The following is a 19,459-nucleotide window of genomic DNA, read 5'->3' on the forward strand; positions in this document are numbered from 1 at the left end:
TTTTTTTCAAGTCTGAAAAGCCTTTTCTCGCATTTATTCTACAATAGGCAAATAATATCTGGCTAACTCGGTATACTTTATTATAAATTGTATAAAAATATTGAATTTAACAAGTACCAACAACATCAAGGAAACAAGTATATATTGCTATAATAACTACAAAAGGCCATTCACCAAAAACCTAAAAAATTACCACTATCATGATAAATTTTAATTTTCACTACTTGTGTGTAAAGTATATCTTCGGCCCTTTTAATAAACATGAAGAGGACTGCAATCATTTAGAAGTGCACAAGAAATTCTAAATTTGCACAAATTATAGCTGTAGTTGCAACTTTGAGAACAGTTTGCAACAAAATTGATAACTAATGTACACAAGTGTGGGATCATTTTAAATGTTATACTTACATGCATAACAAAAATTCAAGGCCTTGATAATGCATACGAGACAAATATTTCACTAATGGAAAGCAAATATTTTGGCTTGCTATCATGCACGAAAGATTCTTAGAATTCCCAAGAATCTAACCAACGAATCTGGTGGACAGTGCTGTTTTCAAAACTTGGGTCCAAGTTGTGCATTCCGTATGCAAGTGGTGCAAATAGGTAGAAACTGCAACAAAGAAACATTCAATTAAAATATTTGAGCATGTTCAATACAAGTTTTACCTAATGTCAAAACCAAGGAAAGTTCAACAGCGATAGGCAGAACAAGAGGTCCTTGACTTCAATGTGTCAATTCTCTTTCACTATCTTGCCACTACAAAATGAAATTAATGGCTGTGTATTACTGAAGTTCAAACTAAAAAGCTGACACTGAATTCACACTTAGAAACCTTATCATACAAGTGTGAAATAGTCATCCATAAGATGGGAAAGCAGTCTAGGTATAGAAATTAAACGTACCCTGTACATTAATAAAATGAGCCACTTAAACTCTTGCACATGCATTATTTCCTATAAAGAACCTCTGTAGTTAGCACTTTGCTAACTACAGCTTTGCCATTTTGTGCTGCCACTCCATAGTCCCTGTTGAATATCATATGCTCCTTTAAAGTCAATATTCCATGTACACTTTAAAATTCTACGCATGGCTGATGTACATACTCTTCCATCTCCACAACCTACCTTTCATCACTGATCATTTCCTTAGTAATTTTCTACAACTCTTCCAATCACTATCCTGCCATATTTTGCTCACTACACTTGTTAAGGTACTGCCTTAAATCTTACTGTATTCACTTTCTCAAATACTCTGGTACAGCACCACTATCACGTGTCTACCCGCCAAACACACACCGAAACTACGACGTTGGTACAACGTTCAAACAAGTTTTAACATCTAACCAGCTATAACAACCAATATAGCAAGTTGTAACATTCTAATACGTCATAAATACGTTAAGCCAAGATGTAAGAACTTGTAATAAAGTTGTAACAAGCGGAAAAGAGAATTTCGGTTTGTGTTTCCATGGTAATAGCCAATTTTTCCTACATTAATTTCCTCTAACATTTAATTTTATCTACACCTACAACCACTTCACATTTCAGTTTCACCAATTGTCATCTATTCCATTTTCCTCACAATATGTTCAGTTATTCACATTAGCACCTCATTAGAGGTACCCTTTAGACTTTTCAAAATATTCTTGGCAATTTATTGTATACGTAAAAATCTTCCATATTTATCACCGACGTTCTCCCACCAGTCTACTTGCTCCATTTCCCCAAGTTTACAAAAAGAGGTTCCCATTTTCCAATTAGCATGTAATTTTCTCCATCTTATTCTTTTTCTACATAACTAATCTTTTAGCATACCTATTATTCCTATTTTATTTTTATGAACTGCTCTTGCCATTTACTCTGCCCCCACAAAATGCGCCAGTTACAAACTGGCTCACTATGGTTCAAATTCTCCAGAATTTAATAATACCTCTAAATAGTTTAGTCAATTATGCATGTCGTAAATTTGGTAAAGCTCTGCAGCAGAAAAAAAAAAAAAATTGACCACTTTTTCACTCACCTGTAAATTAAAGTAGAGTAGAATAACCCAGTAAGCCAGGGGTACACTGATGATGATAGATAATGAGGAACCATGCTGGGCAGGGACTCTAGCAAATAATCAATTATAACACCTGAAAAAGTTTAAATATATTAGGCAAATCATTTTACACATTTACATTATGCAAGAAAAGTTAACTTTTGCCAAGCATTTTCAGTGTGACTATAACTGGAAGAGACTTGCAAATTTTGAGTTGAAGTGCGTACTTCAAATTTAATTACATTAAAAAATCACAATCAAATGCAAAACCAGGCAGCTTTGGCACTGCTTCACCTCCAGTCCTCAGTTCGGTATGGAGGACCCCTGCCAGGCAAGGTACCTGCCATGGGAGGTAAATAAAATGGAAATACTGTACTACGAACTTGGCCAGAAATGCATTGCTGCAGTCGACTGGCAAGATGAAACTTATGCCTCCCAACCCCATGAAAAATGGAAAGGGGTCGTCATTAATTATATGAAGCTTGGGGCATCCTTTACTCAAGGTTTTATAGAAATTATGCCAAACTGTCCAATAATCCTTCAAATTTGAAGCAGCCAATATATACAGTATCTGGCAAAATGCAAGCTCAAATACAAACTATAAACTACACTGAAAATACTGTCTCAATATTAAACACTTATAAATGCAAACAAATTTTGCAGCATTTGAAACAGGGACAACTTTAAATTTGAAAAACTTTTCATCTGATATCCAACATTACCAAATCATAACATGAAAATTACATAAAATATTAACTTTTAGGTCAGTTTTACCGAACTGTATACCTACTCAAGTACCAGAAAAGTCTTACCAGTAAGCATGGACGAGAAAAGAAGAGCTGGGAAGTAATGGTGGAAGTACAGGATACGGCCCATTGCATAGAATGGCAAGTAATGGAGACTCCATGCCAACACCAGCCAGCCACATGCTTCTAGCGTCTTGTCACGACGAGCTATACAATATTTTAGATTTTTAAGAAACTAAGAATCTTTAATTTTGTATATTAAAAAACAAAAAGGATGGTGGGGGAGGGGAGTACATTGAGGTAACTGAAAATGGTTCATAAACATAATTAAGACAAACTAAATTTAATGTCCACGATAGTAAAATATTCCATTATGCCACATTTGAAGATTAGGATTTATGCCAAATTATCATGCTCACAATCCTTTTACAACACCCTAATACTTTATTGTTTGGCAATTGATAAATTACACTAGTGAATCCTCAATTTGCCAGAGTTTGAATAATGTGAATTTACACCTTTTTTTTTTTTAAAGCACAAGGGGAGAGGATTCACACATTTTATCAAGTTAACATGATTATTCAACAAACTCTGCAATTATGAATATGTAAAGAAAGGGATTAATAGAGGAAATAAAATGCTTATATTAACTACAAGAAATTATCCACACGAGGAAGACTGATAAGATTGCCGTTATTAACTTTTGAACGCCACATCAGCGATAGTATTCCTTTTTGTCTTCCATCTCTTGCTTTTCAGATTATCTACATCTAGAGCCCTAACTTAGTCTTTAATATTCATAAAAGACAGTCGTCTCAAGAGAACAAGGATTGGCACCAATTTGTTATTGCAAGAATTATAAGTACTATTTCATGCACAGCATGGGAGGGAGAGAAGTATTTGTGGTGGGGAAGTTGATAAGTACCTTTGTATAGTGCAATTTGATTTTGTCCACAACTGTAGTACATTTCTGTTTTTTCCATAAAATCTTCAATTCTATTTTCACAAATGGAATTTGAATTTTTTTATCCAGCAATGCATCACTTTTACAAATCAAAGATTTTGTTCATAATTTTTTGAACTAGTCAAAGCATTAATGAAAGGCTAAGTTGTTTTAACATTCACAAATCTTTAACCTCAAAATTGCTTGACGAGTCCCAACTATTTACAATATTAATACTGTAGTGAAATTTTTTAAATACACGAGGTCATTTTAACCATGCATTTAGTTGCATTGTTAGAATTGTTTGGGGTCACTTTCAGTGATACTCACCATATGGAGATGGTTAATAATACAGTACTAATAATTATATTACTACAGTATTCCTAAACTACATTTACAAAAAAGTTAACGTGTCAAAAGAACACATGGTACATCTTTAATTTACAACACCACAAACATGCCCAGCAATTAATACTGTAGGATTTTTAAAATGAGAACCAAGTCTTGCAAGACAGTGCAAACCCAATTCTTAAGATACTCAAATTAATTATAAGATATTGAATATTTACACCTTAAATTCAAAATAAATTTGAGACACCTACTGGACAATCTGTAATGTTACATTACTTAAACCTACCTTGGGTTTCAGCATCATCCACATTTCCTCTTTGTGTCCTGTAAGCATGGTAGAAATAGACGAGCACGAAAGCAGCCATCACAAGCAAGTTGCCCCACCAGATGATGGGGTTACCAAGAAGGTACACCTTGAAGCCATCAATTGCCGAAAACCATTGTCCCTAAACAAATACGACAAACATCACACAAAACTATTAAGACAAATTTACACACAATAACAATACTACACTACTACAGTACTTACCAGCAGGTGATAGCAATAAATTATTAAAAGTGGGATAATAAATACAAAACTCTTGTTCAATAACAAAGCCAGGCAGGTCAAGGGACAAGCGACATTCAGTTAATGAACAGATGTAGAACACCAGTTAAATTTTCCTAAAAAATTGCAATGTTGATTTGTAAAACGTAAGCAAATAATATTCTACAAAAAGTGAAACTCCAAAATAAATCGTGCTGCATACACATGTATCAGCATGCAAAGCTTTATGTGCAAACTCATGCTACATTAAAGCATTACAATACTATATTACCACTGATATCTATTACCTCTAACACCTGGAGAGATGTAATAGCCCCTCTTATTTTGAAATGAATTCCAGATGCTGAGTGTGAGGTAACATACTAAAGCCACAAGGTTGCCCCAGAATACTACCGGGTTCCCTAGAAGGTAAATGCGAGGCTTCCCACCTGAGAAATGCTGTCCCTAAAATGCAAGCAGAAGGTTAAAGTCATATGCAGGCAACCAAAATTATATCATGCCTATTTCTCATTTTCAACTAGCAGTGGTAGACATCCCCAGCAAGGATGGAAAAGTATTGTAGGAAACAGTTAAGACACTGGAAGCTATAAACCATGGAGCTTCAAGTTTACAAATTATAGGTGAACACTACTAAATTTGGTGGAAAGAACTTTCTGTTGAACAAGGTATTCTAAAATATCCACTCGGCCTCAATTTATCTGAACAAATATACCCACAATTCATATTCTTTAATGTATATTATTCTTGTGACTGGTAAAATTCTATACTCAGAGATTTTATTTTTTTTTTATCGTAAAGGGATATTTTAATTTGTACTTCTTGCACAGTTCATATGTAACAGAGCCCTACCAGTTCTGGCTGAATGGTCTACGAGTATAATATATGGTACGTAGGCTCGGTATGGAGATAACTTTACAAGCTCAAGTGCTCATATCACTATCAAACTGTCAAAAAGCCAATTTCATCAGGCAAAAAAATTAATACAAATTTATAAAACTGCAATAGGCCTATCTGAACATGTGAGGCTCTACCAAAGTCAAACTTTGGGCCTACACTTTAAACAATGCAGTGTTCCAAAGTCATTATTCTACTTTAATTCATTCCATAATAAATCCAAATGATAGGATTAAACAATATTTTAAATTTCAGGACACTAGCACAATCCTTTCACATCTACATACCCTTATTAGGCATGCAATTTATGCTACAACTTTATCTTGATACTTAAGGTAGACCAATCTTTGCAGGTACATTAGCAAAGAAACTAGTGTACGGCTAAGGCTCATCATTTACCAAGTCCTTATTAAAAAGGATTACAAGCTTTTGTTACCTCCTTAAGTGAGGATACCATGATGCAAATAGCAGTTCAAACTTTTCATTTCTAAACTACAATACATTGAAGAGCTAACAACTAAAATTACTCGGCTGTTTTTGTTATAACAGAAAATATGCAAACCTTGAAGTTAATTGGCCACTGCCAAGGTTGAGAAGTTATTTCTCCTTCTTTGGGTTTGAGGCCAGAGTTGCCCTGGAACATAACCGTATGAGATTCTAGGAATTTCTCCAAGAAGTTTGGACCATAGATCTCAAAACTCGAGTTGGGTACTGAAAAAGAAAACACGTTAGGAAAAAAACATCAAAACATTCTAGGTCAACTAAAACCCTTGTCCGATTGTAGACTAAATGCTTCACTCCCTTTTATACATATACATATGCTGTATTTGATTTGCTGGTATGCAAGTAAGTTTTTTATATAAAATTCTGAAATGCAGGAATACATTTTTATGCTACAAGTCAAGTGAATGAACAAGGACATTACACTAATTCACAGGTTTACCACATTCTTGGCAGAATACCAACTCCCACTTTCCACATTGTGTTTATGAACTTTTTGGGAGGGATTATTTTCTTGCATGATTGCACATACCTGTCTGGACTCATTTTATTCTGTACTAGGAGGATACCCAGCTCTGCCCAGGTCTCTCAGATCTATCCATTACCTATCCATCTATCCACATTTATAGTATATATACAGTATATCCTTTGAGAAAATCAAAATTGTACAGGCAATGGACACAAAACTTCAAATTCAACAGATCACTTTCCTGATTTCATGAAAATTGTTTAGGGGAAAGTGGGAGGGTGTTATATGCTATATTTCTTAAAGCATTTAACCGAAACCTATTCCAACCAACTATTGGGGAGCTGGTCGGCCAAGTGGACAGCACGCTGGACTTGTGATCCTGTGGTCCTGGGTTCGATCCCAGGCGCCGGCGAGAAACAATGGGCAGAGTTTCTTTCACCCTATGCCCCCGTTACCTAGCAGTAAAATAGGTACCTGGGTGTTAGTCAGCTGTCACGGGCTGCTTCCTGGGGGTGGAGGCCTGGTCGAGGACCGGGCCGCAGGGACACTAAAAAGCCCCGAAATCATCTCAAGATAACCAGCCTAAGGTCTGTCCCATAACCAAGTGCATTTACCCTGCAAATTTTGCCCCCAAAATTTGCAGGGCTATCAAAGAGTATGGCCTCCAACTTTGGACCCAGACAATTCTCTTGTATAGATGTGGTTTCAAAGTAAAGGGAGCATTTATTACCGATGTTTAAATAGGTTTTATACAGCAGGACAAAAATGGACTTCTGGATGTCTGCACTATTTTTTCTATATTTAAGTTTGATTTATGATGTTTTATATTTACAGTTTAAGAGGAACAATCTAAACCAATGCCTGCCTGTAGACAAATGTAAATTTTAAAATAGTTGAACTACATTGCTTAAGAGGGAGGGAATTATCAAGAGAAAACGCCAAGCCATTACAACTAGCACTGGGAAGGGGTCGAGATGGGACAGGGGAAAAGGAATGTTGCCCAACCACCGACAGTCTGGGATTGAACGCCGACCTGCATGAAGCTAGACTGTCGCTCTACCGTCCACCCCAAGTGGTTGGGTACATTGCTTAAGAGCAACAGGAACCAGTTTCATGATCATTTTCCAGTGCCATTTTGTTTTAGGTCTATATAATGAGGCTTAAGATATAACATGCACACAACAAATTCAATAACCAAGCTTAATTACTTTAAAAATAGTTTCATGTCAATACAATCAGGCGGACATTATTAATAGGAAATCGGTCCAAGAACTAGAGCATAGGGCTCCGCTCTAATTACAGCACACCTTCACACATTATTGACTACAATTTAAGCCTTTTTATCCATTCTTCCTACAGCTATATGAAGCTTGCAAACATTTAAGTTTAAAGAAAAAAATAAAGACATAACTACACAATGTAGAAATTTACAAACATTTGGCAAATGTGGCACGTCCAACATTGGTTCCCCTTCTCGACAGCACCTGGCACCTAACACCTTATTTAATAGTTTTAGTTCATACAGTACTTGTGCACATTTATTTACATACTTTTTTATATCCATCTCATGCAAATAGTTTTGAAAATAGCAAACTAATATTTTGTCATTAGTGAGAAACGCTTGGGGTTGGTCACAAAAATTCCCCCCTTTGAATGCATCAGATAGGCAGTAAACAACGCGCAACCAGGTAAACTATGATTTAAAAAAAAAATTATACCAATCTTACACCTCATACCATTGGCTTCAAGTTTGCTAAACCGAGCCTTTTTCCTGTAAATTCTTTACTTCACCTCATCTCTATAAAGTACTGAATATTGCACATCCTGTTTCACAAGCACTTCAGAGAGGAATATATACTTTTAACATGTCAAAGTTTTGAAACAAATAAAGACAAGAACTGCAAAGAAATGCCAAGGTGCACGAAGGTAATCTCCACATCGTGGTGGATACCTACACTTTAAAGTTACTCGGTAATTGCTCAAGTCATCAGCTACAACTGGCAGTCACTAATGTGACATTCATTTATGTACAAGTACACTTACATTTTGGGAACACATTTTCTTCAATATTCCACAGGTTGTTAGAATCGTGCACATTTGGGTTACATGTCACTTCCATCTGCTCAAAGCCCCTGGGTTCAAAGAGTACATCAGGTATTAATAAAATGTCTATAAAAAAATTTTTACAGTATAGTTCATTAATAAATTATTTTGATTGTTAATTTATTATGCACCTCAAAAATAAGGAAGCCAATTTTGAATCATTATTTCCAATATCTTTATATTTTGGCAATATGTAATGACTAAAATTCAGTATATGCTTTACCATTTAGGCAACTGTTTGTTATGCGACATAAGGGCACAGCCAACCAGGTAATGAACCAATCTAATCTTGTGAACTACCGTTTTCACCACTTCCTCCTCTTCACCCTTCACCACTTCCACACGCCATACATCGTTCACATCTCCTACACCATTCTGAAAGAAAAATGGCTTCAAAATTGAACATCTGCCATTATTTTTAAAACATTACAAGATACACAAAATCACAATAGCGTGATGCATCAAATGAATAAATGCACAAGTGCCGCGATGAGGGGTTCGAACTTCACCCATGATGATCCCAGATGCGCCTAAATCGACTATGCCATGACATTAAAAGAATTATAACCGGGAGTGCTACTGCTACTGCTCTCACACGGATCTTGCAGCCTCTCCAAGACACAAACCAGGATTTTACACAATTTCCCCATGCACCTGGGCTGTTCTACCTCTTCGCCCTCACTTCAATACATACAGAAATCACATGCAGAAATCATGCATCATATGAACAAATCCACAAGGGCCCCAAGTGCATGGGGGAATTGTGTAAAACCCTAGTTTGTGTCCGAGAGGCTGCAGGATCCGTGTGAATTCAGTGGAATGCCTGGTTGCAATTCTTTTCCATGACATGGCCTAGTCGACTAAGGCAGCTTCTGGGAACATCCCGGGGTTTGAACCCTCATCACGACCCTTGTCGATTTATTCTTCCACTGGCTTATCACAAAGCAAGCAAGTATCCAGTTTCAGTGTTATTGCAATAATATTACTACAAACTTTTTACCCTAGTAAACATTTGCCACTTACACAAAAATAATTCAAAGAAAATAGCATTACAAATTAAAAAATTTAAATTATGCAAGGTGCTTCATGAATCTACTTGTCTGATTCACCTCAGGGATGGTGCACAAGAAAACCCCAAAATAAGGGTATATAGGGGTCTCTCAAGACAACACACAAGAGCAATGTTTAACTCACTTCGCCATATCCAGTAACCTGATGGTGACGCTTTGTAACAGGGGCCTGCTCACGATGTGAATGAAGATTTCTACCAGTGGGGACATGCTCAAGGCGAATAAGATCTCCATTCTTAACTAGCTCTACAGGGTCATCATCTTCCCAATCGCCAGGCTCTTCATTCCATTTCTTCACAAGCCTGCAACAAAAACCACAATGATATATCCATAATTAACCACTGCACTGCGCAAGACACCCTTAGGCGCTCTGAAAGTTGTGCTTTTTTTTTTTCAATTAGGCTATATTTTAATGCGGTTTAATGCTTTAATTTCTCTTTAAATGGAAATAGTCGAGTTTGGAAACATTGACATTTAACTTTACCTGAACATTTATAAAAGACAAAAATGTGTAACAATTGCACTAAAATGTTTTTGCCGAAACCAGGTGTGCAGTACAGTGGTTAACCAAAATACAAACTTATTCTAACTTCAAGCTGCTTGTATACACGACACTAAACAACCCACTAAGATTTTTGTCAAAAAAAAAAAAAAAAAAACCATCAATGACCAACCTTCAATAACAACCACCATCATCAACAATCATTACCAACAACAACAAACAAAATTGTGAACAGATGTTCCAGATGCTCCTTGAAAAGCACGACCCCAAAGCCTCTGAATAAACATACCTTGAAGCAATTTACAGCTTAGCATAAGGGGTATCCAAAATTCCAAGCATTTACCATTTGTTGTTGAAATCTTTGTGAGAATATGTTGTTATCTGCTGCTGCCGAGCTCCAGCGCCTTCAGGATACAAATGGATGTGAGAATGCAGATACCCACCACCTGTTCGGGTATTCTTCAGCGACACCTCTGCTCCATATGCGAGTTCTGTGCCGAATTAAAATGAATTAAACTTTAGTTTATATTAGTGTACTATACAAGACTGTGCCACATTCACAGGCAATAGAGTTGCCTCATCTCCCTTAACTGGGGAAATACCATTGATAAATCTTTAATATGATAACCAACCAAGGCACTAACTTGCCCAGCAGTAGCTCGTGTTGTTACTTTAATACTATCTATAAATGACAACTCACCAAGAGGCATGCTTGCATTATAGAGCGAGTTTCCCTCCAGCTGTGACTGGAATGCAGAGCTGTAGAAACCATCACCATTGCCACTGAAAATGTTAGACAAAAGATAAAACCTTAACTTAAAAATACAAGTTTTTTTTCCTTTACATTTAATATACCTCTTGCAAAATCTTTATTACAGTATATTCCTATATTATCAGTCTAAAACTTGGATATTATAATATACCTTCTGCATAATACAGTCAGGTGAATGAAGAAGTAAACAAAATAGAGAAACACTGGCAGGACAATGAGACCCAAAGCACGAGCTAAGAAGTGCTTCGCCACGTAGATCTGTAATATTAAATTTCAATACAATCCACTCGAATATCAATAATTATTAAGAATAATTATCAAGAATAATAAATAATTATCAAGAAAAATAATAAAATTATTAATATTAATAATTATTAAGAATAATTATTAAGATTAATAAATAATACTAATAATTATCAATAATAATTATAATAAGTATATTATAATTATAATATTTATTATTAATACTACTAATAGTTATTGTAATTATTAATTAATAAAAATATAATATAATAAAATAAAATACATTATAAATAATAATTAATAAAAATAATAATAGCCACTTCCAACCCTGAAAGCTATAGCCATGTGCCATATTATGTCATCTACAACCTCCTAAGTAACATTCCTACACATGCTATTCCAAAATACACTGCAGAGAAAAATCATTTAACAACTTTATGAAATCCTTAGAGCACCGTTTAAAATTATGATATTTAAAGTAAACATTACATAATACATTTTTTTTAACTTACCAGTGAATTATTAAGATCGCCATATATGTCCCAAAGATTTTTTATTGTGTGCAAACCTACGTAGATTACAACAAAGAGACCAACAAACTTTGTTGATACCGATCCTGATAACATTAATCCAGTGAAGCATAACCACGCCCACCAAGAGAAGCTGAATGGCCTGTGGATCACAAATTACTTCCTTTAAAAATCACAAGTAAAGGAAAAGGAGACATACCATACATGAAAACTTACCAACATATGAAACTGTATATAAATCTACTTTGAGATTCGGCAAAGTAGAAGGCCGTTTCATCCCAAGGTTTGCAACACAGACCTGTGCTTAAAGAATACATACAATAATTTCAAAAACACTTGCAAAACAAATGTCATTCCATTAGAGAAACCTGAAATAAGCTGTATGATCTAGTTTTGCTCAATCAGCTGAATTTAAATGGCATCTGTCAAGTATATGATAAAGTCAAAAGACCATTACAACAAGGACACCAGCCTGGAATATAATTGAAAGCTATTCTCTTGCACGAGAAATACAAACTAAATTTTAAAAGTTTCCATATCCACTTTTCTATCTTATTAAAATAGGGAGTTCATTTCAAAATGCATGTTTTACCATTTCTATTAAGGGGAAAACTAAAACCTCTAACTTTAAATACAGATTACACCATTTATAATGCGTCTCGATTGAGGATTTTTTTTTTTCCATAACCTTTAATTAGTTGATCCAGCAACACACTATGCGACATCTTACTACCATTATATTTTCAAACTGACTACAATTTATTTTTTCAAGTTAATGATTGGTATTTATAGTCCAAGATTTGACAAGATGCTAAAGGCTCAATCTTGCAGCACAACCATCAGAACTTAAGCAAAACACACCATAATGTTTACTTGTGTTTGACAATATTTAAAAGTAATTCATCATAGTTCTATGAATGGTGTACTCACCTGTCTCTCTGGGAATGGAACTTCACGATGCCCACAACAGACCCCATGATAAAGAAGAGTAGAATTGGGTCCAAGAGAATATATTGCGTCAATGTCAGCAAACCAACATCTGTAAAATTTCAAACAAAAAGATTAATGAAGCTTCAAAATAAAGAATAGCATGCTTTATTTTTCATGATAAAGTACTAAATTAACATTTTTCTAAATTTACAAATTAAACAACTTTTGTACAAAAGAAAAAGAAATTAGCACATACCAAACAAAATTAGCGAGGATGCTAATGTTGCAGCAGGCAATGAGAAGGTCATCTCCCAAACAATTACAAAAGCAAATGGCACCAAGCAGGCTCCCATTGCTGTACAACACTGCAATACATAATTCAGTCCATTACAAAAGATAAGAGATGCTATCGAATGCCAAACAGTCAAGCTCACATTTTCCAAGAACACTTCAGCTAACAACCACTACCTCACATTTGAAGGGATAAAGGGATAATCTATTGGAGAAGGAAACTTTGAAAATGGATACTTTGTTAATGATTGAAGCACCATCACTGCAATGCTTTTGGATAAAATTACAATTGGTATTGTACTTTAACTAAAATGGTCAATACAACATACAAAAATATACAATATTGCCTCGCACTTTTATATATACAGTACACAATACTTTTTTTTGTAATTTATATTAACACCTTAAGAGTTACTCACCACTCTCATGCCTAAATAATTGACGCCTTCATAGGAGTCCCCAGGCTTAACAAAGGGAAACATGCCATCATATCCAGTCAAATAACCAAAGGCTCCAATCAGCATCTGTTGGAAAAAGAGAGATCCATCTATTAACTTCAAACTCTGGGCTGCAAAACTGGTCAGATGGTGCATGGTACCCATTTATGCCAATGTTAGAATAAACTAATTTACCAATTTTATAATCGTGGACCTCGTAATTACAATTACGAGGTCCACATCTCAATGGCCTTGAAATGACAAGAAAAGTAGCCGCGTATTAAAATGTCCCATTTATTATAATTAAGTTTCAGCTTTGCAAACACTCAAGAAAAACTCCATTAAAAAGCTACTGAATGCAATGCAATATAAAATTGTATAATTAAATTCTGATAGTGACATCAGGTACTGAAATTAGATAAAGTTACCGTTTACTCAAGTTTACTTGCAAGGACAGGAAAATATAAACTAAATATGGGTGCTAGAAACAATCAAAAATTGTCTCAAATGTAATGTTTTAAATAAATGTTTAATTGCAATAAATTACAAATTCCTAATTAACAACTAATAATAGATTCATCTTATTTGCAACTTATATTGCAGCCAGAAGTCATTTCTTGATAGTCGAGATTTATAAGCAGATCTAAGGTCTGAAGATAATATGACATTACACTTAAAGAGATACTCAAAGGTCTAAAAATTAATCCATCCATCCAGGTACAATCCAGGTAATACTAAAGCACACTCGTCCTTTAAAATAAATATGATTACTCATAACATTCAATAAATTACTATGCAATTTTGTTCAGCTATTAGTGCTAAGGATATATTTAATCTCGTAATAGAAGTGGGAAACATTCTACTCGGAAACCAGTACAGTACTAGTGTTACATACATCAGTTTTAAATTTAAATAATTAAAGAAAAAAGCTCAGAGCCAATATATTTTTTACATTACCATTTATATTGTACATTATTACAGTATTACTGTATTTTAAAACTAAATCCAAAGTGAAAATTTTCATCCAACAATGTGAAAGCTTACCATAAATAAAGCACAAAAGCTTACTAAAGCACACATGCAAACAGTATTACTGAAAGAGCCTACCTTTCCCAGTGGAGGATGTACATCAAAAAAGAAGGTTCGATTTATGTACCAACTACCAAATTTGCCAAAATGCGTCTCATCCCAACTGAAAAATAAAAGTTACAATACATGTATATATATCACTTGCTTGATAGTGTGGTGTATGTATTTTGAAAATTATCCACCACTAAATTATTGGAGAAGGCAAAGTCACAAACTTAAAATTACACAAGGGACAGTTTTGGGATTTACGGCTTCAGTGGGTAGGCTATTCCACACCACACTTAAGTGTTCCAATGATTCAAATGCCATATATATTACCAAGAGTAAACGTTTCCAATGATAAAAAGCGTCACTGATCTCTAAATCCCCCCAAAATCCCATTTTTCATTAAATGATTATCATTGTTATGTTTTCAGTGGGAGGGGGTGGTTAAACTCTAGAGTGGGTATAGCTTATCAGGGGGGCCAACCAAAGTATCAGGGATACTATCCAGAGATCACCTTGGCCAACTATCTTCACTTTTTCAATGCTATCTTTTACTCAAGATGACAGTAATTACCGTGCTTTTGAGAATTTTTACTATTCACAAATTGCCTAGGAAAGTACAAAAGTTATTTTTTTGTTTGTTTAAGTAACAGACTGATAATGTATGCATATTTCTCTACATTGTTAACTTATGTTGAAAAATAGTGTAAGTGAGAAAGGCAGAGAATTACAGTATGAAGAATGTCAATGTTCATACAAATTTGTATATTCAGCACAATTTCAATTCACATTTTATTTAGTAACTTTACTCACAAACACCAACACCAAATTTATAGTACTGTATTAAGAACTGAAGAAAACATTACGGATACAGTGAACACATTTTAGGTTTGGCCCGAGTGGCACCCAGAGATGTCCTGAACATTTATGCTCAGTTAAATGCTAACGGGTCAGAATGTTAGTGTTAACCCTTCCGCATTCTGATGACAAATAACTCTAAACATTCTGCCGACACTGAAATACTTTTCTAATGGCTATTCAGAAAACTTTATATTCATCGGTTTTCCATATTCTATTATAAATGTGTGTGGGAGGCATCTTTTCTAGAACACTTCTGTATTGTACTAGTATTCATTTGCAAAATATTTGTCAAAATTTAAAGTTACAACCTAACAAATAATCGGGATGAAATTGTACACATTTTTATGCATTGCCAAGGTGGACCTGTTAAGCACCTTATGTTTATATTTGGGAATGTGCAGAGAAGAGCACAAGCTATTTTAATTACTTTTTTTGTGTCCATTCTTTACAACAGGCATGTCAAACATGCAGCCTTTTGCAAGCACACATGCGGGCCACACAATGGGTACTGTAATTTGGTTACTGTATAATATGTATGTATAAAATTATGGCAGGTTACTGTATAATATGTATGTATAAAATTATGGTTACTGTATAAAATTATGGCAGGATATTTTTTCATAAATTAGTTGTCTGGGTGGCCCTCTTAACAAAATGTGACCCATATGGCCCTCTGGGTACCCTCAGTTTGACATGCCCGCTCTAGCCAATATATTTGGGAATATTTTGACCCACGACTTTGAACAATATGATTAGCATATTGATGGAAATAAGATTAGTCGTGATGGCCTCATCTCTCCTGGTTGCAACATGATAGTTATAGGATCATGTGTACTACAAAATTTTAATGTTTATCCAACTGTATCAAAAATTTCATTCCAGGAAGGTTATCTCAGCACAACTATCAATTATTGTACTGTATGCAATATTAACAGCAATTATTTCTAGAAAACCACCATTCATTACTTGTACAATTCAAAATCTAACCGATTTTAATTAACAGTAAAATCGGTTTTAAATATAATACAGCCCAACATATGAACAAATAAAATGAACACTATGAACTCCCTTCATTAACGTCAGTAAAACGGGATGGTTCACAGTAACAGGGTTGAACATTGCGTGCCAGCAATGTGAAAGTGAGGATGTGCAGTGTCACCCTGCCTACATCTCCAGTGACCATTTCGAACCAACAAAGCGCACCCCCAACTTTCCTCCTAGCAACGCATGCTTATCCCCATTCCCCAGTGATTGAAGCAAACCTTTCCAACTGTCCACTAGGACAGTTTTGTTAACATTTTAACAAAAAGCAGTGTTTATCACCATAAAATTAATGTAACAAACTTCCTTGTACCCAATCAAGAGAGGCATCTTTGGGCAAGTGTGTGGGATATCAAGTGTGATGGGTTAAGATGGTTTGGAAAGGATATGTAGGCATATAACTGGACAGAGTACTGTACAAGGGTAGTGTGGAATGAACGACTGCCAATTATGTACAAAATATTGCGAATTTAAAACTATCAAAATGCAGAAAATTAATGTTAGAGTGTAGAATCCATAACAGTTTTGAAGCAATCATTAAAAGACAATTGTAAGAACTATCAGAGGAACAAAAATTATGATGAATCGGAAAATCTGTTGCACAATGAAAACTTAAATGCTGCTGCATATTACAGAGCTCCAAGAGAGACTGCCCAAATTTAAAACTTTAGTCTAACAGTTCTTTTGAGAGAAAAAAAATTACAATTTCCTACACTTTATTGCAAAACTAAGTTATCATTTTACAGCTGAAAGCTCTTACTATATGAGCTTTGTCTGCAGTAATAGTCTTTAAAAAGCTTCAAGCTAATATAAAAAAATTCCAGACATCAGACAAGCTTACAAACAAAGAATAGTGTAAACTTAAGTATCCCTACAGGGAAATGCCAAAACTGCATATGAAACAAAATATTCAGAAAGTTTAAAATACAATAAATGAATAATTTTGCCCAAGACAGTACTTTGAAAAATTGCCTGCAGTGATGTGCAGCAAAATAAATTACACATACATAAAGTACTGTACTCTCCAATGCGAAGATTCAGTAGTGTACTTACACAACATGTTTTGGTTCTCCCACATTATAGAATCTTGTGGCAGCAGCTAGCAAGCACACCACACCAAACACAATCCACCAAGTTTGTGGAGAATCACAGCGTCTGAAAGCAAACATCACATTGAAGGTCTTAACATTATGTTACATTGAGTAATGCAAAGAGGTTATATATTTATTATAGCCATAATGGCACTACATTTTGCTTGTCTGGACTGAATACTAGCACCAATGTGAAGCCATGTTTGATGCTGGAGATGTGACAGGATGTACATTACTTGACTGACATTTAATGGTAAAAGGAAAAAGTAGGTTTGGAAGAGATACAGTAGAAATAACATTCAAATGCAGAGCCATGCATTTGGGTAATTTTGGCACATGTGCTTTTTTTTTATAAAAGCAATCTTTATATATCGTGAGGGGGTTCTTCAATGAGAAACTGCCTTATATTTTATTATTTTAAGAGAAAGTACACTGGGCAAATATTTTGATTAGTATAATTGTGGAAGCCTAAAAGGGCAGTTCAAAAGCCCATATATTTTGCTTCCTTTATGCTACATGCAGTTTGCATGAATGGTTCATCCTCACAATAACTGTATATTTCCTGCTTCCAGCATAGGTCAAGACACCTGACCTAGTTCTCTCCTGCACAGAGAAGAGCAATTGCCTGGCATCAGTAGATTGGTCCATGAAATACTAATTCATTTGAATGCTTAGTTTCTGTCAAAGCAAATGACATTTAAATTTGATTTAAATTTCATATTAACAGCAAAAATGAAAAAGTTGTTAAGTCCAGTCCTTTGCCCTTGCTCAATGACCATCTGAAATGCCATTAAATAAAATTAATACTGTGAAAGCTATTAGACCAAGTTAACTATATACTGGAAAGGCATCAGGTGTGGGCAAGCACCGCAGATCACCCGACCACAACCACATATGTGCGAGGCATTATTGGCCCTCTACATTTACAGCTCTGCACACGACCACACATGCAAGTGAACAGAGGGCAAGTTATGCGAGACTTCAGCCACCGAGGAGGTGGAGTATGGTACAGTGCCAGCGAGAACACGAGTACCACAGTCATTACAACCACACGCTGCACCGTGGCTCACTGTAGTACACCTCTCACGGTACACTAAAGTATGTGTACTTTAGATGAAGGCGAGATTTGGTGTGCTTTATTATTCATAACTAGTAATGAGATCAAGTAATAAAGGACCCCAGTAATGCCAACATCTTCACCTGCCATACTTAGACGAACATAACCTACACACACAACTCCATGGGTCTTCCTGCTCAAAGTTGTTCCTTTTCAAACAAATATACATATATGAAAGGTACAGAAAACATTAAAAAGGTGCCCTGAAGTATGGCCAGCCGTCACTACTGGCGCCACCTTAACCACACCCACACTAACTACCGGCGCCCCTACACCACTAACAACCCTCTAACCACTTGCCTTTAATCTTTACCACTTAACGAGGACAACCTGCCAGGCTCTAACTAACAAGCCGCCCATGCAAATCGCTCAACAAAATAGAGATCGGCAGTTTTTGAGGTCAATGGTTCAAGATTTCTCTGACAGGTTGAGAGGCAGACCAGGTAACATATGAACACCTTAAATACTTCACCTCCCGTTACCTGTACTTGAGGAACACTTTATCGACCGTATTCTCCCCCTGGGAAGCCTTAGGGGAGGATTTCCCAGTTTTGGAAGCGTTTGGAGCCATTTGAGCCGCAGACGTGGAGTGGAGCCTCCCTCCTCGACGGCTGGCGCAGGACTGACTAGGGGAGCAGGAAGAAAGTCGTGACGTAGACCTCCGCTCCTCTATTACACGTGCACCATTACCTGACTTTACCTCACCCAACACCATCTCCAGGGTTTTTCCTGGCAAAACGCATATTTAATAATTATATAAATTATGATCTTTTATGAACTCTCGAACATATGCATAGTTTCTGTTATTGCCTTATTTAAGATAATATAAATGCAGTTGCTGATTGTACATGACGTTTTTATGTTAAACTTAGGCATACAGCATTGTATATACATGTAGCAGCCTA

At 35.5% G+C, this 19,459-nt stretch overlaps 1 protein-coding gene across 2 annotated transcripts; it reads right to left on the minus strand.

The window, feature by feature from the left end:
• Nucleotides 1-63: 63 nt before the first annotated feature.
• On the minus strand, nt 64-19,290 carry tw (Protein O-mannosyl-transferase 2). Of its 2 annotated transcripts, none has more exons than XM_045740642.2 (18): nt 19,037-19,290; nt 17,400-17,501; nt 14,478-14,562; nt 13,353-13,457; nt 12,899-13,007; nt 12,643-12,751; nt 11,695-11,854; nt 11,091-11,197; nt 10,868-10,950; nt 10,511-10,658; nt 9,790-9,967; nt 8,819-8,970; nt 8,536-8,624; nt 6,085-6,233; nt 4,368-4,527; nt 2,854-2,994; nt 2,024-2,135; nt 64-613 (listed from the first exon to the last, which is right to left on the minus strand). In XM_045740642.2, the coding sequence occupies exons 1-18, from the start codon at nt 19,267-19,269 to the stop codon at nt 508-510; spliced, it is 2,328 nt and encodes a 775-aa protein (XP_045596598.2). In that variant the 5' UTR covers nt 19,270-19,290; the 3' UTR covers nt 64-507. The 2 variants fall into 2 exon arrangements, with proteins under 2 accessions (XP_045596598.2, XP_045596599.2); XM_045740643.2 differs by lacking the exon at nt 4,368-4,527 and adding an exon at nt 4,916-5,072.
• Between the last annotated feature and the right edge of the window lie 169 nt (nt 19,291-19,459).

This window comes from Procambarus clarkii, chromosome 13 (assembly GCF_040958095.1).
Source record: "Procambarus clarkii isolate CNS0578487 chromosome 13, FALCON_Pclarkii_2.0, whole genome shotgun sequence".
NCBI classification, from domain to species: Eukaryota; Metazoa; Arthropoda; class Malacostraca; order Decapoda; family Cambaridae; genus Procambarus; species Procambarus clarkii.

What these genes read in the sequence shown, in the direction of transcription:
- tw (XM_045740642.2), bottom strand. Translation starts at nt 19,269, where the DNA reads ATGGTGTTGGGTGAGGTAAAGTCAGGTAATGGTGCACGTGTAATAGAG. An exon ending in AAAGTGTTCCTCAAGTACAG is followed by an intron (nt 17,502 to 19,036) that starts GTAACGGGAGGT and finishes GTTTGCTTTCAG; the next exon opens with ACGCTGTGATTCTCCACAAA. An exon ending in TTCCATTCCCAGAGAGACAG is followed by an intron (nt 11,855 to 12,642) that starts GTGAGTACACCA and finishes TGTGATCCACAG; the next exon opens with GCCATTCAGCTTCTCTTGGT.